General features: G+C 60.2%; 3 protein-coding genes across 15 annotated transcripts in view; 1 reads left to right on the forward strand and 2 right to left on the reverse strand.

The window, feature by feature from the left end:
- Positions 1-10,680, reverse strand: part of RNF123 (ring finger protein 123) — a 27,460-nt gene extending 16,780 nt beyond the window's left edge. For 3 of the 12 annotated variants that reach the window (XM_061128570.1, XM_061128575.1, XM_061128583.1), the window contains exons 1-15: positions 8,464-8,533; positions 6,737-6,854; positions 6,372-6,456; positions 3,700-3,782; positions 3,479-3,573; positions 3,088-3,142; positions 2,890-2,975; positions 2,513-2,599; positions 2,305-2,372; positions 2,008-2,133; positions 1,520-1,634; positions 1,331-1,435; positions 793-918; positions 598-690; positions 452-525 (exon numbers count right to left, since the gene is read on the reverse strand). In XM_061128570.1, the coding sequence (XP_060984553.1) occupies positions 452-525; positions 598-690; positions 793-918; positions 1,331-1,435; positions 1,520-1,634; positions 2,008-2,133; positions 2,305-2,372; positions 2,513-2,599; positions 2,890-2,975; positions 3,088-3,142; positions 3,479-3,573; positions 3,700-3,782; positions 6,372-6,456; positions 6,737-6,818 (1,280 nt within the window). In that variant the 5' untranslated portion in view covers positions 6,819-6,854; positions 8,464-8,533. Of the gene's footprint in view, positions 1-451; positions 526-597; positions 691-792; positions 919-1,330; positions 1,436-1,519; positions 1,635-2,007; positions 2,134-2,304; positions 2,373-2,512; positions 2,600-2,889; positions 2,976-3,087; positions 3,143-3,478; positions 3,574-3,699; positions 3,783-4,212; positions 4,349-6,371; positions 6,457-6,736; positions 6,855-8,463; positions 8,542-10,659 lie in introns of those variants that run through there. The other 9 variants (XM_061128572.1, XM_061128571.1, XM_061128574.1 and 6 more) reach the window with 9 other exon arrangements.
- Positions 9,446-14,305, forward strand: MST1 (macrophage stimulating 1). Its single transcript, XM_061127775.1, has 18 exons — positions 9,446-9,497; positions 10,372-10,519; positions 10,598-10,710; positions 10,791-10,905; positions 10,986-11,122; positions 11,205-11,325; positions 11,459-11,577; positions 11,755-11,923; positions 12,091-12,221; positions 12,308-12,410; positions 12,538-12,674; positions 12,764-12,799; positions 12,892-13,012; positions 13,171-13,248; positions 13,391-13,537; positions 13,618-13,724; positions 13,825-13,964; positions 14,071-14,305. Exons 1-18 carry the CDS (start codon positions 9,446-9,448, stop codon positions 14,230-14,232), a joined length of 2,136 nt encoding a protein of 711 aa, XP_060983758.1. The 3' UTR covers positions 14,233-14,305.
- Positions 14,306-14,736: 431 nt separating this feature from the next.
- APEH (acylaminoacyl-peptide hydrolase) lies at positions 14,737-23,273 on the reverse strand. Of its 2 annotated transcripts, XM_061128588.1 has the most exons (22): positions 23,207-23,273; positions 22,999-23,131; positions 22,410-22,536; positions 21,945-22,032; positions 21,770-21,845; positions 21,517-21,680; positions 21,213-21,350; positions 21,025-21,116; positions 20,902-20,942; positions 20,695-20,816; positions 20,173-20,233; positions 18,978-19,075; positions 18,473-18,524; positions 17,537-17,625; positions 16,962-17,100; positions 16,384-16,467; positions 16,216-16,296; positions 15,781-15,869; positions 15,479-15,669; positions 15,258-15,360; positions 15,070-15,176; positions 14,737-14,976 (listed from the first exon to the last, which is right to left on the reverse strand). In XM_061128588.1, exons 1-22 carry the CDS (start codon positions 23,216-23,218, stop codon positions 14,871-14,873), a joined length of 2,193 nt encoding a protein of 730 aa, XP_060984571.1. In that variant the 5' UTR covers positions 23,219-23,273; the 3' UTR covers positions 14,737-14,870. The 2 variants fall into 2 exon arrangements, with proteins under 2 accessions (XP_060984571.1, XP_060984572.1); XM_061128589.1 differs by lacking the exons at positions 22,410-22,536; positions 23,207-23,273 and having other exon boundaries at positions 22,999-23,135.
- Positions 23,274-24,672: the final 1,399 nt, after the last annotated feature.

The raw sequence follows: 24,672 nt of genomic DNA on the forward strand, positions 1-24,672 counted from the left end.
TGGGCGGAGGGCTGTGGCCTTTCCATGTGCTTCTGCCTCCTAGAGGCTGAGGACCCCAGAGAGAGAGGACAGCTACCAGCACAGGCTTCCCAGCCAGGGGCCCGAAACTACGCTCTCTTTCCTACTCCTGCCGTTCTCCATGTTTTTCTGGAAACACAAGAACTGACTCTGTCAAGATCTCACAGGACCACCCGCCATGGACAACAGATAAAAGCGCAGTGCTTTGGCTGAAGAGCGCAGGTGTGGGTGGCACCTCACCCACCTCCGCATAGCGCTACCCTCCTTGCTCTGGAGAGAAAGTGCTGGAAGGCTGAGTCCTGAAGCAAGGTGGCTCTGGCCCTCCTGAGCCTCCAGGGGGAGCCCTGGCTGAAGGTACACCACCCTCCCAGGACCTCTGCTGGCCCCAGCGGGCACCACAGGTCTGGCCTGCCTGGCAGCAAGGGGAGGATACAGGACGTTGCTAAGCAGAAACTTGCGGGACTTCTGGTGACTGAGGATGGCGATGGTGAGCCGCAGGTAGCGGATCTGTGGGGAGAGGGTGCTCAGAGAGGGCGGGGGAGGCCCGGGGGGCTCAGGGCCCGGGGCGGGAGCGCCCACCTGCAGGCTTAGGTCGGGGACGATGGGCGAGAAGCGGTACAGCCGCAACAGGGACATCATCAGCTGCTTGAGGCAGTCCTGCACCTCATAGTCCTGGAAGAGGCGGTCGGGCTGCACGGCGAGCCGCGAGGGCGGCCCGGGCCGGCCGTCCGCGCGGCCCTCTCCGACGCCTGCCCGCGCCCGTCCCGGCCTCACCTCCAGGAAGAGCCACAGGAGGTCCAGCACCTGGTGCGCCGCGGGCTGCGCCCGCTCGGGGGGGCCCGCCTCCGCCGCAGCCAGCAGGAAGCGCACGAGCACGGCCTCCACCACGTACACCTCGCGCTGCACCGAGGCCGGGCGCCCTGAGACGGCGGCCTCCTGCCCGCTCGGGCCCACCCCCGGGCCCTGACCAAGGCCACAGACGGACTCCTGGGCCCCTCGAGCAACCCCAAGACATGGAGGAGCCCTCGCGGGGTCTGAGGGACACACAGGAAAAGCCGTCGCCCCAGGGCCCCTCTGGGGCTCTGCACGGGCCGTTCCCTTGGCCTGGGATGTCACCACCCCTGGGTCTTTTCTAGAAAGCCCGACACCCTCAACTGGAAGCATCTCCTCCTCCCTGCCCCCCGCTGCCCCATGACATCCTTGAGGTCTGAGAGCTCTGGTCATGGGGGCCCCGCCAGGTGATGCGGCTGGACCACACGCACCTCAGCACCCCAGCCCACAGCCTGGGCCTTTCCCCCTCGCGTCCCCTCACCAGGAGCGGTGCGAAGTGATGGAATATATGGGCCAGGGTGAGGAGGATGGTGGGCTGGCCCTGCAACCGCCACTCAGAGCTCTCCTTCTCCACCAGTCGCCCTTCCTGGGGGTGCAGAGGAGGAGAGGGCGGTGAGGGGTGGAGGGCCACAGAAAGCCCCCAGCCCCCCTGGCCCGGACACCGGCTTACCACGGGGTCCAGCTCCACGCTGAGCGCGGCCCGGAAACAGCCCAGCAACCTCTGTGCCCGAGCCAGGTCGGCGCTCGGCGGGTCCTGCAGGGGCCGGTAGCCTGCCACTGGGTAGGTACCACCGCGTTAAGCCAGCAACACCGGCTCTGTGGCTCAGCACGCCCACCCCTCCCACCGAGACCCCTGCGGCGGGGCCTGGGCTCCAGGGCAGGGCTGTGAGGTCAGACTGCCTAGTTTGCACCTCACCCCTCCCTCTCCTCTCTCTGTGGACTGAAAGTTCTCTTGCCTCTTCATGCTCTTCGCTGTTCAACTGAAACAACGATGCTTAGTGTAAGCATCTTCTTTGACACTCACCTAAGCCGTACCCTATTCACTCCTCATGGCAGCAGGGCCTGCCCCGGCCCACAGAGCTCCGGGAGCAGGGAGCCCCCCTCCCGGTTTCCTCAAGCACATCCAAACAGCCCACAGCCTTCTTCACAAAAGGATATCGCAGGGGACGGCTGCCGAAGTTGAAGGCCACAGACTCCTTGAAAGAGAGGCTGATGGCTGGGAAGTAAGCCATGCCCAGGCCCCTGGATAAGTTCTCAAAGGCAGTGCCCAGTGACACACCATTCCTGGAGCAGAAAGGAGGGCCTGTGAGCCAGGGCTAAGAAGGAGGTGGCCGAAAGGGACCCGCGAGCAGGCCTCCAGCTGCCAGAGCCAAAGCCCTTACAGTAGGGCCCAGACCATGAGGGCAGCCTGGGGATGACCCAGAGGCCAGGCCTGGGGACAGAGGGGAGACTCACAGGGAGAAGGACAGAGTGCCTTCGTCCAGGTCGATCAGGCAGCTCACGATGTCCCCTGCTGCCCACGCCTGCCAGGGGAGGAAGCCATGCAGATGAGCAGAAGCCCAGGGCCCTGCCCACACTGCCCCTCCCCTGCGTCTTCCACTGCACCCAGGGGAGACTGGCCACAGGACAGAGGGCAGGTGGGCAGCAGGGGCCTGGGCCTCACCTTTCCGTAGTTCGTCGTGGTCACGTTCCACTTGCGTACCCGGTTGCCGTCATAGGCATAGGAGTTGTGTGTATCTCCAACCCCCTCCTAGGGAGGAGTCATCCGTGAGGTCTGGGGAGTGGGGAGGGGCAGGGCCAGAGCCCGCCAGGCACCAGCCTTGGACCCATATGGCTCTACTGAAGGGGGCTGACGCACTGAGGCAAGAGGGCTGCTTCGGGGCTGGGGTGTCCTGGGATGGGGTGGGACACGGTCCTCCTCCAGAGGGCAGTCCAGGTGTGGGTCCTGAACAGACCCCATTGGGCTGGGGGGTTGCCGGAGCCCTGCTGAGGCCCGCTGCGGACAAGGTCTCCCTGGGAGGGGCCCCTCTCCGCCAGTACCTCCTGATTGAAGCGGCAGTTGATTGTGCACCAGCCAATCTGCATGAGCCCCTGGGAGGAGATGAGCACCTCGTAGATCCATTTCCCTGGAAAGAGTCATGTCAGACCCAGCAGGGAAACAAAGACTGCCTCCTGTCTCAGGCCTGGGCCCTCAAACTCCCTGCCAACTCCCTGGACCATGGCGGAGCATGATCTCACCTTTGTACACGCACGTGGTGGAGCGGATTGTCCCAAAGTTGCTGTGTCCAATCACCTGGGTGGGGAGCAGGGGGTGGTGAGCCTCCCTCAGGCACACAGGGGGCCTCCCCAAAGAAGCACAGTGCCATGCCAACTCGGCTCGCCTTGGTAGCGACACCTGTCGTGGCCAATGCTCAACCATGCCGGAACAGGGTGGAAAGGCCCAGGCCCGGGTCAGGAGGAATCCTAGGCCGGAAGCGTGATGGGAGGGGGCTGTGTTGGGAAGACTTCAGGGCTGGGGTCACACCAAGAGGGTTTCGGGGCTATGTCAGGAGGATTTGGGGGCTGGGGACTCAATGGGCCACATCAGGAGGGGCTTGGATCTAGGGCCCCATGCCTTGTCCTTGCTCACCCCCAAGAGGTCATCATCCACCAGAAGCAGCCCTTCAAAGCCACCTGTGTGGTCGAGGACCACAGTGGACGGGCCAAGCCGCCCTTCAACCTGTTCTGCAAAGCAGAGACGAGGGTGAGGGGTTGGGCCAGGCACAGGCTCAGGCAGACACAGAAAGGGCACCAAGCCCCCCAGGCCCACCCAGCCCTTGAACCCCCTTCCAGATTTATGCTGCCACCTACCCTGGCTCTCCTCCTCCTCCTCGTCATCCACATGTAACAGCTGGTCCAGATGCTCTGGCAAGTTCTGGAAGTTCAGGGGTTTCCTGGGGAGAGTGAGAGGCTGAGAGGGGGCCCCCAAGTCTTTGAAACCAGCCAGATGATGCCAAACCCCTCTCCCAGTCCCCTTCTCCTGAGCTGCAGAGGGTGGCTGCCCAGACTCCAGAACAAGGGGTGTGCCAGTCCCACATTCTGGGATGCTGGGGGTCAGAAGACTGGATTATCCACTAAACTTGGAGCACTGCAAGACTGATTTAAAAAAAAAAAGAAGAAGAAGAATAAGGAAGAGCCCTCTGTCAGCCTTAATCCCCTCATCTGTACAATGGAACAACAGCTGTATGTCAGAGATGCCGTGAAGAGTCCGAGCAGTAATGCTCCCTGTGTAGCCCAGGACCTGACCACTCCTGAAGGTGGCTTGTTGATTACGCCTGGGCCAGGAGGGCTGGGAGAAGCGCAGAACCCCAGGATGCTCAGTACCAAGACCGTCTAGTCCAATCCTTGACCCCAGGTCTGTGGTCCCATCCAGGGAAGCCTGTGTGTTGAATGAGACATGTCCTGGGAGGATGCAGGGCTCAGCCCTCTTAGCTTCTGGCTGTCTGTGTCCTGGACCCACCTGCAGAGGAGAGGAGAGCACGCAGCAGGCCACCTGCCCCAGCCAGAGGGGCTGGGAGGATGTGTCTGAGTGGCCCCCTCATCCTCCCAGCACACATGCCCAGAGGAGAAAGAGTTCTGCCTAATGCTGGCCAGCTAATCCTGAGCTCAGCTGCTAAGAATAGCCAGGAATGAGGTGGTGGTAACTAGCAGGGCTCCAGGAGCAGAGTCCGAGGCCCATCCGGATCCAGCCCGCAGACTGCTGGCACCTGCTGTTCCATGTCGAATCCCAGCTCACACCCTGCTCACTGCCTGAGAGGTCAGGCCCTGGAAGGGCACGTGGATGGGCCAGCACACCGCCTCTCTGGCTAGGTAGCTTCAGCCCAGGCCCAGGGGCCGTATGTTCCCACGCCGTGAGCTACAACTGACCTTGAGCTGCAAGGAGGAGAGACTCATGAAGCCTCCTCCCCACTGCTGTGGAGCCCCAGGTCAAGGCCAGGAGGCAGCTGTGCAATGGGGTGCCTTGCCAGTAATGTGGAAGGCTGGAGCCCCTCTGTCTCTTAACACCCTCAGTGGGCCCACAGATCAAGTAGGCTTCCTCAAGGGCACTTCTTACAGGCCCACACTGGGAGGGCTGCTCCAGTCCTGTGCCTGCTTTTAAGAGCAGCTGTGGGCAGGCAGTCTGAGACTCGGCCTCAGTGAATGCCTGCAGCACCTCCCATTTGGCCTCAGCCCTGGCCTGGCCTTTCTGGCCTGCCCAGGTCCTGGCCCAGAATTCTGCGTCCCCACCACCACTGACTAACGGCTCCGCCACCTGCTCTCACTCCTGGCAACCGCGGCACCAGTGGTGGCAGGATCATTTCTGCTGTCACATGAGGGAGGGATCAGGTGGCCCTGGGGACATGCCAGGACTGGGGCTGGGGCAGAGGTGGGCCCCAGCCCTCCACAAGTGGAAACCCTTTGGCCACCATGACTGCTAAAATGGAAGAGGGGGCCCTTTGGGCCTACCCAGTGAGCAGAGACTGCAAGACAGAACAAGGCTGGCTGGCGAGGGGGCTGAGACATAGGGACACCCATGCCTCACTGCAGGGAGGAAGAATGTTCAGAACCCTTTGAAGAAGAAGAAATTCACCAGCAGTCCTATGAGTGACAGATTCAAACACTCCAGGCACGTGATCCCAACCCTGGGTGTCCACGCAGCACTGTTTACAAAAACCAAAGCCCCCCTAAACCAGGGCAGCGCTCAGGCAGATTCCTGGCTCTAAAAGATGCCCATCACTATCAATCTGTCATGTAGAAAACCATGCAGGAATAACCTCTGATGACAAAAACAGGATTTAAAACTCCAATAAACTTTTGGGGTTATGTCCGTGCAGTGATGGCTTCTCAGGTTATCTGTGTCGCAACTTACTAGATGGTGTGCTTTAAATACACGCAGTTTATGGTATGCCACTTATTCCTCAATAACTTTAAAGAAACTGACAGTGACAAAAATTTTAAGCAAATATCCCATACGGCGAAACCCAAACTGCATACATTATGAGATAAAGAAAACAAAATGGAATCACGTGCCATCGTTTATATTAGAAGATGGCAGACACTTTTGCTTTTACAAGTTGCTGCTAAACTACACTTATAACTTGGGTATAAGCTCAACTTAAAAATACTAAACATGCAAGGAATAAAGGGCTGATGGGGTCTGCATATTATAGATCCAGCAGAGGCTATGGAGGGCCAGGCTGCAGCGGAGGTAAGGCCAGGTGCAGATGGACCAGATGCTGCGTGTAGAGTAGGTATGAAGTGCCACGCTGAGGACTAACCCTGCACTGTGCCCCTGACCTCCGCTACATCCTCAGAAGGGAGGTACCAGCACTGCCAGGGCGAAGAATCTGGTACTCTCTGGGCCACAGGTCTCACAGTCAGGAGTGGCAGAGCGAGGATGGAACGCAAGCCAGCCTACCCAGAGCCCAGCCTCCCTCCCCACAACCCAGCCTCCCGCCTCTGGTCTGGCCCCGCAGAGGGAAGGGACAGCCATCTGGCCATACCTGCTGGTGGCTGCCGCGGGTCCGTGATCAGGGGAAGAAAAGACACGGTGCAGGTAGTCGTTCAGCAGCTTCTCATGCACGATGCCTGGGCCACAGGTTAGAAGGGAGAAGGGACACAGGGTCAGTGTGGCTCCCAGTCCCTACCGGCCACAGAGGCTCCTGGTCCAAGCCGAGCCACAGGGGTCAGAGGAGCAGTCCCGGTGGGTGCCCTGCTCCATGGCAGTTGGTGGAGAAGAGGGGGCTCACAGGTACAGGGAGGCGCAGGAGGGCCCGGGGCTCAATGGACCTGGGACATGGTTGCCTCTGTGTCTTCTTCCTGCTTCCCTCAACACTGGGAGCCTCCTCCCAGCCCTGCCAACCCTTACCTGTGACCCTGGATTTCTCAGCATCTGAGGTCAGTTTGTAGCTCTTGCGGGAGAAAGCCATGCCACCCTCCTTGGATGCCATCTTTCACCTCTTGTGGGCAGCCTGTAGTCCTGAGGGCTTAAGCAGAGGCAGAGCCTGTCTATTTGAAGGAAGCCAAGGGCCCCCATATTGACCTCAATCCTGGGGTGTCAGGAAGGCCTAGGAACAGGTGAAGCCACTGCACATGCACTCACGCATGCACCAACCCAGGAAGTCTCTCACCACTCTGCCAGACCCTGGGGCCCTCCAAGCAGGGGTTTCCAGCTTCCTACACAGGGAGGGTGGGTGGGGGTCTGGGACCACGTGACAGTACCCCCACCCTGACCCAGTGCTCACTCAGGCCCCGACAGGGAGCAGATGCCACATGTGTTTGTTAAAGCAAACTATTAACGAACGCCTCAACCCAGTGGGAAATCAGACCCAGGTGTCCAAAGGGAGGTGGCCCAGGAACAGAGCTCCTGTATCCTTCTCGGCTATCAACCACGCTGGGTCCACATGTGGAAGAGAGAACCCTACACCTAGTCCACCATCCAAAGACCTTGGTGTCATCTCCAGCTGCAAGTCTTACTGACATCCAAGGCCAGGACCCCCTGCCTCAGTTCCAGGATCCTCCTCCCTTCTCTATTCCAAAGACCTGCCAGTTTTCTTGTCTCCACCAACACACACAACATCCTACCCCCTTACAGCAGCAGCCCTGCCCTCATTACAGAACACACTGTTCCCACTGCTGTCCATCCCTCACACACCATGGTGTTGTTACAGGTGCTTCCGAAGGGGCACTGAGTCACTGGTGCCAGCCTCACTGATCTAGAGCTGTGTTGCCCAACACAGCGGCTGTTAACCACATGTGGCTCTTTAAATTTCAATTCAAGTTTCAGAGGGCTTCCCAGGCAGTGCTAATGGTAAAGAACCCGCCTGCCAATGCAGGAAGACCTAAGAGATGTGGGTTCAATCCCTGGGTCGGGAAAAGTTAAAAAATTTAAAAGTCAATTTCTCAATTCGACTGGTCACGTTTCAAGGATTTCCGTGGCCCCATGTGGTTAATGGTAACTGGACTACACACCGAAAATAAAGAACATTGCCATCATCACTGAAAGTTCTATTAGTTGGTGCGGGTCTAGAGCCTAGTCCGCCAGCAATGCCTGAGACGGAACTCCTCTCTCTTATCTCACCCCAAACAGCTCCTCTGCTCCCGCCACACATTCTTGCCCACTCCCAGTTGGCACCACGCCTGCCCCTCCAGAAGGCGACTCCCTGCCCTGCCGCCCGCCACCGGCCTCTGCCACAGAGCCGGTGCACGACAGGTTAGACGTTGTCACGGAGCTGATGAGCAAACCTTCCGGACATCCACTCCAGGTGTCAGGTGCTGACGACCCAGGTGGGAGGCGGGCCTTGACTTTTGCCCGGGGGCTCCCTGTCACGTCGTCCCGCTCAGCACCGCCGAGGGTTCCGGGCTCGGAGCCGAAGCCACCCCCAAGGGCGCGAGGGCACCGCTAGTCTCCCCTGAGTCGCCTCCGTCCCGGCCCCAAGCTCTGGAGGACCCTTCAGGCCAGCTCCGGCCCGGAGTCCGGCACCACAGGCTGCGATCCCTCGCGCAGCGAGCACTCTCACAACTGGACAGGCCGGGGACACAAGGGGAGCCACGGGAAAGCCCGCCCATCTCGGAGCCCGGCCGCCCCTCACTCACCCCCCAACCTCCGCCGCGGAGTCCCGACTCACAACATCCGCCCAGCTCTCGGCTACGGCGCCCGTCCGGGACCAAACCGCGCGGCCGCCGCGCACGCGCACGCGCACCGCCGCGCACGCGCACCGACCCGGGCCCGGCCTCCGCTAGGTGGCACCCGCCTCTGCAGCCTCCAAGCAGGGATGTTCCCGGGGCCCGCCTCGCCCCCACTGCCCAACCTCTTTCGCCACCGTCCCCCACCTGCGAGGGGGGAGCTCCTGGCCCAGCCGTGCCGTTAACGCTGTGTCCTGAGAGACCTTGGCCGCCTATCTCTCTACTCCTGCCCGTATTTGGAGATCCGGCCCACAGGTCCGCTAGGACTTCCGAAAGGCTGCTCCTCCCAAGGGTCTCTGCCACCTGTCACCCTCACCTCCATGCAGGCCAGACGCGTGGCCTCGCTCACCTTTCCCAGGGATGGCACCTCTGGCCGGGCGAGGAGAGCTTCCCTGGGCTCTGCTGACAGGGGCGTGGGCAGACCTGCCTCCAGTGGGGGCCCATCAGTCATCAAAGCAACAGGGAATTTTCTCCACTTTACAGGGGAAAGCTGAAGCTCAGAAAAATTTAATATCACCACTTTAAGGCTGGAATCCTGGCTTCCGGCAGCAAGCATATCCACACAGCCCTTCCCTTCAGAGGGGCCTAGACTGTGGGGGCCGCACACCCCCACCCCACGGCACCTCAAATGTCCTCAGTGAACCTTTCCAACACTGCCCACTATATTGGGAGGCTTCTTGGGGGTAACTATGTCAGAGTGAGGACCCCTGTACTTCACCTAGGGGGACTGAGGCCTGGCACCACCGCCGTTACTGCCACTGGGCCTCGGGTCAGATCCCAGAAAGCTTAGAGCGGGGGTGTGGAGACAGAGCCACCCAATCGTGTAGGGACAGGTTTCACAACTTCCTGGAAGGGGCCGTGGTGGGTCACAGTGCAGCCTCCAGCCAGGAGGATGGGGTGGCTGCCACTCCTGCTGCTTCTGATATGGTTCTTAGGGGCCCCTGGTAAGTGCCCTTCGCCTCAACCCTGATCCCCATCTGCCTTCAGAAAGGGGTCAGCCCCAGGCCCATCCCGCTATCTGAGCCAGGAACTTACTTTCCTACTGAGCGTGTAGCAGTGAGTGACCTTGGCTTCTTTCACAGAGCTGGGCAGCCAAAGGAACACAAACACATTGCCTATTCAGGCCTGCGGTGAAATGCCTGCTGTAGGTTTGAGGCAATGTTAGGACCACACAGACATACACATACGCAGGCATCTATCCCTTAGGAGCCAGACCTAATCCTCCTACCTGGCATATACTCTTATGCTGGTTAGGTGACTCAGACAGTAAAGAATCTGTCTGCAATGCAGGAGGCCCAGGTTGGGAAGATCCTCTGGAGAAGGAAATGGCAACCCACTCCATAATTCTTGCCAGGAGAATTCCATGGACAGAGGAGCCTGGCAGGCTTACAGTCCATGGGGTCGCAAAGAGTTGGACAGGACTGAGCGACCAACACTTTCAGCATTTACCCTTATGCTGGTTAGAACTTAGACTTGGAGTCAGAATGCTTGGGTTGGGCCTTTGCCTTGTTAATAAGATAGCTCTGAGCCTTCACATCCTCACGTGAGAAGCAAGATGGCATAAGCTCCATAGGGCCAGCACCAGCATGCACGGCGCTCAGAGTATATGTTTTACAGCCGAGCCCAGTGCCTTGCCCACTAAACAGGTGCACTGGTGATCACAGTCACGTCTGAGCCTGCTCCTCCCATCCAGTACAGGGGTCTGACCCTTGAAGGGATTACAGGGTCCACTCCAGAGGCCTTGTATTTTGATCTCCTGAATGAATCAAGTGTGTGCATGCTGATATACATGTGCTGATTCGCATGCCCCCCCTGCAGGGCAGCGCTCGCCCTTGAATGACTTCCAGGTGCTTCGGGGTACGGAGCTGCAACACCTGCTACACTCAGTGGGGCCCGGGACTTGGCAAGAAGATGTGGCAAATGCTGAGGAATGTGCAGGCCGCTGTGGGCCTCTCCTGGACTGCAGGTGAGTGGCCACTGGACCCAGATAAGACTGGAGAGAGAGGAACCTGGGCACTGGTGACCCTGTGCCTCTTCTTCCCAGGGCCTTCCACTACAACTTGAGCAGCCATGGTTGCCAGTTGCTGCCATGGACCCAGCACTCACCTCATACACGACTGCAGCGTTCTGGGCGCTGTGACCTCTTCCAAAAGAAAAGTGAGTGGCTGCGAAGCGTGCGCTGCAGAGAGGGCTGCTGAGGTCTCTGACCTTGTTGATCCCGGGTCTTTTGTTCCCAGACTATGTTCGCACCTGCATCGTGGACAACGGGGTCGAGTACCGGGGCACTGTGGCCATCACCGTGGGTGGCTTACCCTGCCAGCGCTGGAGCCACAGGTTTCCCAATGACCACAAGTGAGACAGACAGCAGCTTCCCTCTTCCTCTGCCGGCCTGGCGCCTGCCCCCAGCATGCACTGTATTGCTGCTCTCACAGGTTCACACCCACACTCCGGAACGGCTTGGAGGAGAACTTCTGCCGCAACCCGGACAGGGACCCTGGAGGTCCCTGGTGCTATACAACCGACCCTGCCGTGCGCTTCCAGAGTTGCGGCATAAAGTCCTGCCGGGAGGGTAAGCGGCTCCCGGTCAAGCCTGGGGCGGGAGGCGCGTGCCCACGCCCGTCCACGAACCCATCGGCCCCGTGTGTCTCCAGCCGCTTGCCTTTGGTGCAATGGTGAAGATTACCGCGGCTCGGTGGACCGCACCGAGTCAGGACGCGAATGTCAACGCTGGGACCTGCAGCACCCGCATCCACACCCCTTCGAGCCGGGCAAGTACGCGGGGGCGGGCTCGGCGCGAGAGGAGGGCGGGCAAGGGGAGGGCCGAGGTTTCCAGGGGCGGAGCGATAGAAGGCCCTGTGGATGGGGTCAGACAGGGGAGTACTAGGCTCTTGTTTACTGCCCCCAGGTTTCTGGACAAAAATCTGGACGACAACTATTGTCGAAATCCGGACGGCTCGGAGAGGCCCTGGTGCTATACCACCGACCCGCAGATGGAGAGAGAGTTCTGCGACCTCCCCCGCTGCGGTACAGCGTGAGGGCGGGGCCTGGGCGGGCACCTGGGATACGTGGGGGCGTGGCCTGGGGGCGAGAGGCGGGGCTGGGCGTGACCCGGCGGGGATCCAGAGACCCTGGGGCTCCGCACCAGCCCCCGACCCGGTCTCAGTTCCGGCTCCGGCTCAGACCGGCCTCGGTCCATCCAAGGGTCCGAGGCACAGCCGAGCCAGGAAGCCACGACGCTCAACTGCTTCCGCGGGAAAGGCGAGGGCTACCGGGGCACAGTCAACACCACCGCCGCGGGCGTGCCCTGCCAGCGTTGGGATGCACAGCTCCCACATCAGCATCGGTTTGCGCCGGAAAAGTATGCGTGCAAGTGAGTTGGCTGGCAGCCGCTGGGAGCTGAGTACTCCTGGGGGTTGGGACCTGAGGGGGGTCCTGGGCGGGGCTTGAAGGAAGGCGGGACCTGGGGAGCTGAAGGCTGGACTGTGGCTCCTGCTGGCGGGCTGGGACCCACCTGGGCTGAGCAGCGTGCCTGCACAGGGACCTCCGGGAGAACTTCTGTCGAAACCCCGACGGATCGGAGGCGCCCTGGTGCTTCACATCGCGGCCTGGCATGCGCATGGCCTTCTGTTACCAGATCCGGCGCTGCACCGACGACGTGCGGCCGGAGGGTAAGGCCGAAGCTGGGGCTGGAGGCACGGAGCCAGAGAGCTGGGGCGAGAACCGGCTGACGGTCGCCCTTGTCCGCCCACTGCAGACTGCTACCATGGCGCGGGGGAACTGTACCGCGGCTCTGTTAGCAAGACCCGAAAGGGCATTCGGTGTCAGAACTGGTCGGCTGAGACTCCGCACAAGCCGCAGTAAGCTTGTCAGCACGCCTGGCACCTCCCAGACCCAGGCCACAGGCCCCGCCCGGGACAAGCCTAGGCATCTCTCACTGCCAGTGCTTGCGGTTACCCTTTGATCTTGCTCCCCTCTTCGGCCTAGGTTCAAGCACACTTCTGCCCCACACGCGCCCCTGGAGGAGAACTTCTGCCGGAACCCAGACGGGGATAGTCACGGGCCCTGGTGCTACACCATGGACCCGGGGACTCCATTCGACTACTGTGCATTGCGGCGCTGTGGTGAGCACCAGCCACTCAACCCCGGGGCCCCGCCCTTGGCCTCCACTGCCAAAGCCTGGCTCCCTTAATGCCAAATTTGGATCTTTCAGATGATGACCAACAGTCGTCCATCCTGGAGACTGCAGGTAGAGACCTGGGCCAGGTGTTCCTTGTGGCCCCTCTGCACCCCCCAGGTCCATCCAGTCGGAGGTCTCATCCAACACACTCTGACCCCCAGACCAGGTGCTGTTTGATAAATGTGGCAAGAGAGCGACTCGAGTGGATCCGTGGCGCTCCAAGCTGCGTGTGGTCGGGGGCCAGCCTGGGAACTCACCCTGGACAGTCAGCTTGCGCAACCGGTGAGGCACGACTGCCTGATTCCCCAAGATGGGCCGAAGCTGTATCCTCTGTGCCTGTGCTGGTAGCGGGGTGGGAACCTGCCTGCACCCGGAGGGGACCTGGAGATGGCAGGTCCAGCCTGGGTCTCAGGACCGTTTCCTAACCCGCATTCCCGCAGGCAGGGCCAGCACTTCTGCGGAGGCTCCCTAGTGAAGGAGCAGTGGGTTCTGACTGCCCGGCAGTGCTTCTCCTCCTGGTGAGCCTCCCTTAGGTTTGGGGACCCAGTCCCAATCCCCTGCCTTCATCTCCCCCTCAGCCACCTTCCCTGGCAAGTCACCAGGTGAGCGCTGGGCAGCAGACCCCGAGTCTCAACTCATCTAGCAGAGCTTCTCTCTCAGCCATATGTCTCTCGTGGGCTATGAGGTGTGGCTGGGCACCCTGTTCCAGGACCCACAGCCTGGGGAGCCAGACCTGCAGCGCATCCCAATGGCCAAGATGGTCTGTGGGCCCTCTGGTTCCCAGCTTGTTCTGCTCAAGTTAGAGAGGTGTGTGAGAAGTCAAGAGGGTGTGAGGTGGGGCTGGGCCTTGTGGCCTCAGCCCCTGAAAGCCTTCATTCTCGCTAAAGAGCCGTGATCCTGAACCAGCGCGTGGCCCTGATCTGCCTGCCCCCTGAGCGGTATGTGGTGCCTCCAGGCACCAGTTGTGAGATTGCCGGCTGGGGTGAGACCAAAGGTAAGAGAGAGCACAGGGGCATGGACTTCTCCAGGCCAGCAGGCCCCGACTTGGTTCCTACCCACAGACCCTCTCCTCCTTCTCATTCCCTTCACTGTAGGTACAGGGGACGACACGGTCCTGAACATGGCCCTCCTGAATGTCATCTCCAACCAAGAATGTAATGTCAAGCACCGAGGACGCGTACGGGAGAGTGAGATGTGCACTGCAGGACTGCTGGCCCCTGTGGGAGCCTGTGAGGTCAGTGGCAGGGTCCCTGGCCAGCTGAAAATACACTGCTTCACCCCCAAAGGGGCTAGTCTCTGCCACGGCCCAGGCCCCCCTCACCAGTTCTTGCACCTACCAGGGTGACTACGGGGGCCCACTTGCCTGCTTTACTCATGACTGCTGGGTCCTGCAGGGAATTATAATCCCCAACCGAGTGTGCGCACGGCCCCGCTGGCCAGCCATCTTCATGCGTGTCTCTGTGTTTGTGGACTGGATTCACAAGGTCATGAGGCTGGGCTAGTCCCAGCCTCAATCCTGTGTGCCCTGGCAAGGCCAAAGCTTTCTGTCTGACATAAAGCCACCTTTCCTCTTGACGTCTGTGCAGGGTGCTTCTTAGCCTCTGCTTTTGGGGAATGAATTGGCAACTCCTCAGCAGGACCTGCATGGCTCAAGTCCAATACATCTTAGACAGGGTGATCTGCCCTAGGACTGCCTTAACCTGTGGGTGCTATGGAAGGGCAGGGCCTCACTAGTCCCCTAAATCAATGGCAGGGAGAAGAAAGTGGTGTAGGGCAGTTTCTAACACAAGGGGCTGCAGCTGAGGGAGCTAGCCTGGTGGAAAACTGCTTGGCCAGACAGTGACAACTGAGCCTCTCACTGTCCCCTCACACAGTCCTCTACCTCTCACACTGGAGGTAGATGCCATCCTGATGACTACCATACCCAGGGGCCTACGGTCTCTGAACCCCAAGGGTGGGGCTGGGGTTAGGGGTGGCTTGGTACAAAGTACCAGCAGGAACCAGACTCCGTGTCCTCATTTATTATGAGTATGCAGCCCATGTTCCTCGGCTCACCCGTCCATGAAGTCCAGAGCCCAGGAAGCCTCTCACCGCTCTGCCAGACCCTGGGGCCCTCCAAGCCGTGCCAAGGGGCAGGGCTTCAGTGGCCCAAGTGCGTACACATCCAGATCACAGCATTCATGAAGCTGTCGGATTCCACCTCCACCTCTGAGAGTGCATGGGTGCTTTTGGGATAGAGCAGGAGCCTGGGGGATTGAGCAGCAGTGTGTAAGGATCAAGGTACCTTTGCTGCTCACCAGCCCACCAGCTGCGAGGGCTGTCTTACTGTACACACTCACCGAACAGGCACGTTCCGGGCCTTGAGGGCACGGTAATACTCCATGCCCTGCTTGAAGGGCACACGCCGGTCCTCCTGGCCAAGCATCAGTAACACTGGTGTCTTCACCTAAGTATGCAGGGAGCAGTGGTGAGCAGGGCCCAGAGCCCTGGACAGACTGGTGGTGGGGAGGCGAGGAGGTCTCCATACCTGAGGGGTGTACTTGATGGGTGACTTGTTCAGCATCTCACACCACACGATGGGGTCTGGCAGGCAATCGCTGCTGTAGAGGTGGCCAGCCTCCACCACACACCTACAAGACACCACGCTAATGCAGGCCCGGGAGCGCCGGGGCCCTCAGGAGCTCCATGAGGATATGGAGGGGAGGGGAGGGGAGGGGAGAAGGGCGGGGGTCCTGTGGGCACACCCACCAGTCAGGGATGTCCGTGGAGCCCATCATGGAGGCAATGTTGATCACAGGGTTCCGCACCACGCAGGCGCCGTAGGTCTCGGGGTACTGACCAATCAGGTGGCAGGACAGGAAACCGCCATGGGAACCACCCAACAGGGCCACTCGGCGGGCATCAAAGTGTTCCTCCTGGAGCACCTGCTCGACTGCAAACTACAGGGTGGAGCAGATCATGCTGCAGCCAGCAGCCTGCCCGGCTGAATGGAGCCACACCCCCGCTGTCCTACAACTCCCAACCTGTCCGGAAGCCCCAGTCCCTGCTACCTGGACGTCCTTCACATCCTGGCTGCCCACATTGCCGGGGAGGGAGAGGATGCTGTCCTGGCCAAAGCCCGTGGAGCCACGATAGTTCACTGGAAGCCAGGGAGGGACCAGACAGGGTGGTCAAGTGACATTCCTGGAGCCCTGGATACCCTTTCATCTCTATGTGAAGTAGGCCTTGGGGCCAGCTGCATCAGATGCCAGGGGAAGGGGCCAAGAGGTCGGAGATGGCCCAGTGGCCACATGCCCTTTCATGGGAGTTGCAAGTTAGTCCATGGAGCCCGAGGCTGGGCCAGGGCAGTTTCTGATAGTGATTACCAGTTCAGGACTGCAGAGAGGCCTGGAGACCAGGGCAGTACCCGCAACACTTGCACCGACCAGGCCCACCCCATGACCACCCCACAGCCCCACCAGAGCTGAAGGGCCCTGCCCCCTCACCTAGTAGTACTGCAAAGCCCATCTTGCAAAGCATGGCTGGGAATAGCATCCAGGAAGTGACAAATGATGAATGGGGTCCCCCTGCAGATACGGAACAGACAGAGGGTGAAACAGCCAGCTAAGGAGGGGTGGAGAGGGAGGGCAGGGGCTGTTAGGCTAGTTGCCTACCGTGGGGCATGACCACCATGGGCACCTGGGTTTTATCTGGAGGGTCGCTGGGCTGGATAAGGATCGCTTCAAAGTCAAGACCAACTGTAGGGGAGAAGCAGCAGTCAGCAGACCCTGGGCTACTGCCCAGGGCTCTGCCAGCTGAAGCCTCCGCTGTAGCTGCAGGTCTGGGGCTGACCTCTGACACAGGAGGCCGGGCCAAGGAAGCCCACACTGTGATGCACGGACCTCAGGGGGCTCATTCATACTCCTTCTACCCTGGTCAGGGAGTCCTGTTCTCTGCAGGGACAGCATTCTGCAGGTGTGGTCACAGAGGCCTCGAATACGCCTGGCTTCTTTGGGCTCTGCTATCCCACTGCAGATGACATGGCCCAGTGATGCCCAGAGCAGGTGCTCAGATGCCTGGACACTACTCCCCATGATTGTCCACAAGAGGAGCAGAACAGCTCTTAGACACCATCTTAAACCCTGCCCCAGCCCCGCCAAAAATGTGAGACGGGAAGACAGGAAAGGTGACCACTGATGCCGTGTGCTTGGGGAACGTGGAGAAGGTGTCCCTCTGCCCCTGCCCAGCTCACCATACTGCGCATTCTCTTGCTCTGGGGGTGGCTGCAGTACCCGGATGCTCCAGGAGATGTCAGGAATGGGCTCGGCCTCCTCCAGGGACACCCACACCACCTCCTGCTCCGTCCCCGCAGGAGGCAGGAACCCGACTTTCTGCCAAGGGAAAAGAGTGGGTCACAGGTGGCCTGGCTGCCTCCCAGCCTTCCAACCACTGTGAGCGTGGACGGCCCTCGCTCTACTGGGCCGTCTGCCCACCTCCAGAGGGCACGGCGTGGACTCCTGTAGTAAGCTGGTATATACACAGGCACTCACCCAACCACATGGAGGTACCCCTCCCTCCTCAGCCTCTAGGCTATTTTACACCAGAGGACTGAGCACTTTCCCAGGCACCCTGTTCTGTACGAAGCAAACTTCAGCTCAGGCGTTCCTCCCCATGGTGCCAGATCTCGTGGACTATCCTGAGCTGAGTCTGCATCCTGGCTGTTCATGAACTGACCAGCCACAGTCAAGGCTTGGGTCAGTTCCCTGACCTGGGAACTCCGCCTGCACAGAATCCCTGCCTCCTGGTCTGCGGCCCACCAACACTCACCAGGCACGGGGGAAGGCTGGGCGTGGAGAACTGGGCCACCATGAGGTCCCGGTCAATTGTGAGCAGCTTCCAGCTTCCACCTGACCCGCCTGGAGAAGGCAGAGGCCACCACTATTTCCACCCCCCTCCACCCCCACACTGCAGAGCCAGATCCCCCAGACTTGTGGCTTTACAGCCAGGTGCCCCTTCCTCCATGAACAGCAGAGGGATGCCCACAGAGGGCTGTCTCGGCCAATGACAGCCAACTGCACACAGCTCCAGGACAGCCTCCTTCTCAGCCCGCCCAGCCAGTGGCTGTGCCCTGGGACTGCCGGATCTGGCGACACACCAGACCCCACGGTACACCCACCCACCCCTTGATGACTCTAGTCTGCAGGGTGGCAGCTGGGCCCAGGAGGCTGGGCACAGCGGTGCAGTGCTGATTCTAGGCAGTGGGGTCCAAGGAGTAAGATTCCGAAGCCGGGGACTGTACGATGAGACACAGTTTGGGAACAACACTTTGATAGCTTTGTGAAGGGGTGGGTATAGCCTGGGCAGGTGGAGGACTCAAAAAAAAAAAAAAAAAAAAAACATTTTAGGGGCAGGATCATCAGGCCTGGGTAAAAGGAAGATGAAGAAGCCAACCCAGGGCTTCTCCTGGGCCCTGGAGAGGCAGAGGTGCCTCTGCCTGAGGTCTGAAGAGTCGGGAAGATGATTCTGGCCGATCTTGGCCAGACAGACTTGTGTGGGTTTGAGGAGCCACGTGGGGGCTGTGCTGAGCAGGGAGGCAGTGTGTTGGCTGGCTGAGGGTCCTGCAGAGGCAGGGTCTTCAAAGCTGTCAGCAGAGGCTGCGGGACAGGCAGTGGTGCAGAGTGGATGCAAGCGCTGCGGCAGCCCCGTGTGCTTGAGCTCCGGCCCCTCCCCCGGCCTGGCTGGCCCCTCCCCAGCCCTGCTCACCAGCTGTCAGAGGGGTCACAGTGCCCTTCTGGGTGTCCACAGCAAACAGGTCCTGAAGCAGAGGGGAGGCCACGTGTGGCACCACATCCAAGGGCCCTTTGGGTCCTGCCCCCACCTCCTCTCTACCTTCCTGGGGACCCTGGGGCCAGGCCAGATCCATGAGTGACTACGGCGACAGCTACTCAGGTATGGCCTGGGGACCTGGGTTCAAATCCCAGTTCCATCACAACGTGCTGAGTGACCCTGGGCAGGAGAGGGAATGCCTCTGAGCCCCTTCCTGCTACCCTGAGGACCCAATGATATCACACCCCAAAGAAGTCTGGCATACTGTGGTGTCCCTGCTCAATCTTGGGGAGAAACCACTGTCCCACCTCCATCAACTCCCCGTATGGTGGTGTTCAGGGGCACACTCCCATGGCAGCCCCCGTGTCCCCTAGATGTCCCAGGCCCGCAGCTCCTGGGGGCTGGTCAAGGGCCGCCTCTCAATACAGTTGGGGCCCCTTACCTGCCGGCTGCGCTGAGCTGTGTCAAAAACCACTCTCTGGCTGTCAGCCGACCAGCATCCCAGAGGCAGCAGGCTGCAGTAGATCCCAGAGAAGTTCTCTGCAAAGGCAGAGAGCTGGGGGCCATGTCCAAGAGTGGAGGGGATGGGGGGTGGGGGGCAGCAAGACTATAAGGAAGGCTGGGTTGCTGGGGAATTCACCTGGGGCCCCACACATGGGTATCCGAGGTGATGAGGAGCTGCCTGAAGTGTGGCTTGAAGGGCAGAGGCCTCTGAGGGCCCAGGAGAGGGGCAGCTTAAGAGCTCCTGAGAGAAACAGTAGGCACTGGCATTCCTGTGAGCTGCTCTTATTAGGCCCCTGGTAGAAGCGGATGCTGTAACCAAGGTAACACCTGTCTGTCCGTTACCATACTTAGCTGACTGCCTGGCCCAGGGGCCTAAATAAATCCTACCTTCTAGTATAATCACTCATTTAACCCTCACTACAGTCCCACAAAGAGCAGGGACAACCACATCCCCCTCACATAAAGGAATGGGAACTCACGACACTGCCCAGGAACACCCAGCTAACACGGGGCAGAGCCAGAATTCATACCAGCTGCCTCCCTGTAACCCAAAGAGAGGAAAAGGAGACCATCCCTTATCCCTGACTCCTGGAACGGACCAGGTGGCCTGAGAAGGCAGGAGACTCACTCCTCACATCATTGGGATAGCCTGGGATCCCAAGCAGAGCTATGAGCACCCAAGACTGTGACTGGAGTTTATCAGCCAAGAGCTACCCTCCCAGAGACCCTGCCACCTCAAGGGCTTGGACTGGACAAACACTGGGGTGGGGGTTTGGAGTGGGAGAATGAGCACCCTTTTGTAGGACCTGCCAACCTCGTGTACTTTCTGAGAGCTTGTGAAGGAGCAGGGGCTTTAATCAGCCACTGGAAGGACAAGAAAGATCTATGGGCTGCAGCCTGAATGAAACCATCTCAGCTCTGGTCCAAGTAACTTCCTTCTGTCAGAACCATGCCTGATGGTGATGGCCCCACCCTCTGCGGCGGCTGAACCTGGGGTGGTCTGGCAGAAGGGGAGACTTCAGAAGGAACTCAGGACGGAAGAGCTGAGGAGGCTGGCCCCGAGCAAGGAGAACAGATGGCTAGAGAACAGAGCTGCAGGCTCCGCGGGACCTGCCCCGCCACACGCCCCTTACCTCCCAGTTGCCGAGGCACGACATCCACCACCACCACGGTGACCCTGGTATACCAGTCATACTGGAAGACAACAGGGCGGTTAGGCCCGCCAGGGGACTGGCAGGGCCCTCAGGGCAGGGAAGGGAGGACCTGAGAGGAGCCTGATGCATCTCCTTTCTGGCGACCTGGACCAGAGGTCTGGAGAGGCCTCTGACTTTCACGAGGGGCCCAGAGCCCACTACATCCCAGCCCCTTGCAGAGCCCGGCCACATGCAGATGAGAAGCAAAGAAAGGAGCATTCCTGTAGACAGAGAATGCTCTCCAAGTGGTGAGTCTTGACTGTACAGAGCCTCCCAGGACAGCACTCTCAGCCTCTAGGCCCTGCCTGGAGCGAAGGCCGGGCGGAGCTCACACCATCACTGCACCCAGGACAGGAGGTCCACTGAGGGGCTTGTGGGGAGTCGAAACTGACTCTTCAGCTCTCATCCACTATCCCCTCCCTCCTGTTGACCTCCCCCCACCCCTCCCTCCCCCCAGCTCACCAGGCACAACTGGCCACACTGCTGATGGGGGACCAGAGATGGGAACTGCAGGTAGACGATGCGACACTGGTCCGGGCTCAGCCGGGGAGAAGTGACAGCCAGAGAGTCATCCGAGAGGAGCTCTGGACCAGACAGAAATGTGAGCATCGTGCAGGCTGCCAGGGCCCAGTGTGTGTCAGCAAAGCAGGGGCAGGTGCCAGCACGTACCGCAGTTCCCCCCAGTGAGGTCCACGTAGTACAGGGCTGACCTGGAACCAGCAGAGACACACTCAGCTTCAAGGCCAGTCTGAGCTGCAAGGCGCCCTGCCCCACCCCTTCGACTGTCCTCACCTCCGATTGGTGCAGAAGCGGATGCCCAACCGGAAGGGTTCATGCCACCAGCCCGCGAACACCACACCTGTGTCTCCAGGGGCCCAGAAGGCCTGTAAACAAGACCACAGGGCCGGTGTGAACAAGGGGCAGTCACTCAGGCAGGGCCCCCAGACTCCAGGAGTGATGCAGGCCAAGTCAGCACTAACCTGGCCAGGGGACACACTCTCGGGGACCCCCTCAAGCACAGAGATGTTGCCACTCTCGACATCCAGCACACAGAGTACAGGCGTGCCTTTGGAAACCATGTTTTCTCCCCAGTCTTCGTAAAACAAAAACTGGTCCCCCTGAGAACACAAGACACTCGATGCCCAGCCTGTCTTGCGGGAGCCTGCCCTGCCCCCTGGAAGCCAGCACCTCCCCGGTTCTGGTAGGCACAGAGTGGGCAGAGAGCCTACTGAGTTCCAGGGCTGCCCGGACGGGCCTTCACCAACTGGCCATGGCCATGAGCACCTTAATGGCCTGGTCTGGCTTCTTCGGCCTGGCCACCTCATCATCGCTGCCACTGACATCCAAGGCTTTGATCTGAAAGAAGGACTCAGCCTTGGGGCGCTTCTTCTCTGCCACGTATAGTAAGTGTGTCTCCGAGTGCGACCAGGACAGGCAGCCAAAGCAGTCTGGGTGTAAGGAAGGCTGATCAAGGGGAGCCCAGGGCTACGGCTGCCCCTCCTGGCCACCCTGCCTGCTCACCAGCCGGCTGCCTCACCATCCTCGTAAACTGGCCCATGTTTCTCCAGCGCTGACAGGTTGAAGCTCTTGAGCTTCCGGTTCTTCTCCCAGACCTGAGGACATCTGGTAGTCAGGCTGCCTGTCCTCCAACAGAGTCTCATCTGTGGGACGGAGCCCCCAGCTGCCCACCACCTGGTCCTGTACAGACTCACCTCCAAAAACTGCTTCTCCTCCCCAGTGCTTCCAGCCTTGCGCAGCACAGCTTTCATGGCACCTGAAGGAGATTCTCTGCTTAGCAGCCTGAGGATGATACGGGATAGTGGGTCAGGATAACCTCCCACCCAGTGACAGCCCATCCAGTCCCCTTACTGGTCAACCTCTTAGACAAGATTCTTGAGGCTCCAGCCTACATCCACCCCTGCAGCCCTTCTAGTCCTTCCACAGCAGCTGCCTGCCTCCGCTTCCTGGGGCAGGGCCTCTAGTGCCATCCCAAGTTTGGAGCAGACCTCCAGCGCTTATGACCACGTCACGAGAGGCTGCCTGAGCTCCCAAGGAGCAGGAACCTGGCTCCGGGCTTCCCTTCTGGGTCATACCCACACCAAGGCCCACGGTAGGCATTCAGAAAAGGCTTGCAGATGGCTGGGGCCTTGCGCACAAGCTTCCTCCCTCAAACTTACTCCCCCCGGGTCTCCACACTGTTGCCCGCAGGCCCTGCAAACACCACTGAGTCCCCATCATGGAACACCAGGTACTGGCGGCAGAATCGGATGTTCTCCATGCGTTCCAGGTCCCTCTGGGTCCATTCTGCGAGGAGAGGCATGAGACTGCTCAACTTGACCAGTCCTGGCACAGGCTCCCCTCCCTCACCCCACCTCCCTCAATCTGTCTCTAGATATTCTAGGGGCAGGATGGGTAACACTCCAGCCCAGCTCAAGTCTAGGGCTCCATGGCCTAAGCTGACAACATCTCAGGAGAGAAACCACTACTGCTCCTAGCATCCACCCTGGAACCTTGAGGGTGGGTGTGGGATAAGACAATGGGGGTAACCCTTACAAGGCCCACGCTCTGCACTCATGGGCACCAGCTCATAATACTCCAGGTAGCCCCACCCCCACCCCATACACCTGTGTGCACGGGGCCTCTTGGGGAGGCACCCTTCCACACCCACTTTCCAAGAACGGCCTTCCTCCACACACCCGTGTGCACCGTCAGGCAGCGAGCCCTCCACGTCCCCCTTCTCTCCCCGATTCCCCTTCATACACACACCAGTGTGCACCGTCCTGTAGCGACCCCCGTACTGCGTGGTGACCTCCGGGCCCAGGCAGGCGGCGCTCAGCGCGGGCTGGCGGCTAAGGCCCCGGTACAGCGCCGCCGCCTCTTCGGGCTCGCTCAGCAGCACCTGCGCAGGGGACACAGCAGGGTCAGGCCCGGCCCGGGCTTCAAAGACCTCGGGAACCGCGGGCCGATCCCTCACCTGCCGCTCCATGGTGGCTCTGGGCCGCCAGGGCGAGGCGGGGCCTGCTGGCGCCCGGAAGTGAGGCTCCGGGGGCGGAGCCCGGAGAGGCCCAGCCTGCCTCCGCCACGGGCTTGCAGTGAAGTGAGAGGGGCGGGATTTTCGACGAATGGGCGAGTACGGTTAGCCAGGGGGCGGGACCTCGATGGTAAAGACCCGGGGGCCTGTAGGAACAAGTAGGGGCTGCGGTCCCTGGAGCCCTGCAGGGGAAGAGCAGGGATCTCTCAGAAAGGAGCCAGCTTCTCGGGGAGGGCTAGGCTGTTGAGAGGCGAGCTCTGTGGGCCAAGTCCCCGCCTGTTACTGGGAGGGGACGGAATAAAGGCGCTGGTCTTTAGGGAGAGGTGAAGTGTGCGAGTAACTACAGGGCCCACGAGAAGAGGGGGTGAGGCCAGACTATAGACCGAGGACTCTTTGAAGACAAGGGAGTGGGGGGCGGACTGGGAGGTGCTGAGCCCAGCGAGGGTAAAGTCGAGTCCAGCAAGAGGTGAGGGGCAGGGCCTAAGAGGTGGGATGCAAGCCAAAGTCAGCCCCAGCTGGTGTCTCCCGCAGCCCGGAGGCTGGCTGTCGGGTCCTCCTGGTCTATTGCTAGGCAAGCATTCACCAGACGCTGCTCTGCAAGAAGAGAAAAGAAGGGCGGAGGTGTGCTCCTGGTAGAATGCAGAGCTCTGGGGCTTATGGCAAAGAAGGGAGGATACAAAGTTCACACAGGGTGTTGCCAGGTCTTATCGGACACCAGGCCTGCCCCAGAAGCTATCTGCCCCCCCAGCCCTTCCCCACCCTGCTCAGTGGCATGTGGATGAGCACATGAGCCTCTGTCTGCCTTCCCAGGCCTCAGCCCGAGTTCTTGGGTGCAGAGGGCCTGGTGGGGACAGGCTCCACCCAGAACCAGAGTCCTTCCTGTAGAATGAGAAACCTGGGCAGGAAGGCTCCCTCAGGACGATGGCACTGGACGGGGCAGGTTACCTTGGCAGGAAAGGCTGGCCAGTTGTCTGGCCAGAAGCAGTGGATGTCTCCTGAGCTTGGCTGGAGCCAAGGAGCCTGACTCCCTCAGGACCCTGAGTCCCTGTGCCCTGCCTTGCCTGTGACTCAGATCCCACTTGACTGGCCTGCAGCTTCTCCTTCCCCATCAATCACATCAGACTAGTCAGGTGAAAACAGTTTCCATTTTCTGAGGCCACTTATTTGTGAGCATCCATAGGTGCAGGCCTGTTAAGGCCAGAACTGGGGGCAGAAAGAGCGGCCCCAGCCACCCATCTGGGTGGAAAGTTGGAAACGAGGATGTTCATTACAGCGTTGTTTACAACAGGAAAGCTGGGAACATAATGCCTGTCTTTGAGGGGCCTGGCTGTACGCTCAAGGTGCAGCTCTCTGGAGGCTGGGCACTGGAGGATGAACATCTAAGTATCTGGAATGAACGTGTAGAAATA

This window comes from Dama dama, chromosome 24, assembly GCF_033118175.1.
Source record: "Dama dama isolate Ldn47 chromosome 24, ASM3311817v1, whole genome shotgun sequence".
In the NCBI taxonomy this organism is placed as follows: Eukaryota; Metazoa; Chordata; class Mammalia; order Artiodactyla; family Cervidae; genus Dama; species Dama dama.

Bases quoted from the DNA above. Each gene is read 5' to 3' on its own strand.
- MST1 (XM_061127775.1), top strand. From the start codon at position 9,446: ATGGGGTGGCTGCCACTCCTGCTGCTTCTGATATGGTTCTTAGGGGCC. The intron at 12,675-12,763 runs GTGAGCACCAGC...TGGATCTTTCAG, and splicing joins CTGTGCATTGCGGCGCTGTG to ATGATGACCAACAGTCGTCC. The intron at 13,013-13,170 runs GTGAGGCACGAC...GCATTCCCGCAG, and splicing joins ACAGTCAGCTTGCGCAACCG to GCAGGGCCAGCACTTCTGCG.
- APEH (XM_061128588.1), bottom strand. The intron at 16,468-16,961 runs GTGAGCTGGGCA...TCTCCCCTACAG, and splicing joins GCAAGAGAATGCGCAGTATG to TTGGTCTTGACTTTGAAGCG. The intron at 15,870-16,215 runs GTGAGGGGGCAG...CCTGGCTTCCAG, and splicing joins GGGCTTTGCAGTACTACTAG to TGAACTATCGTGGCTCCACG.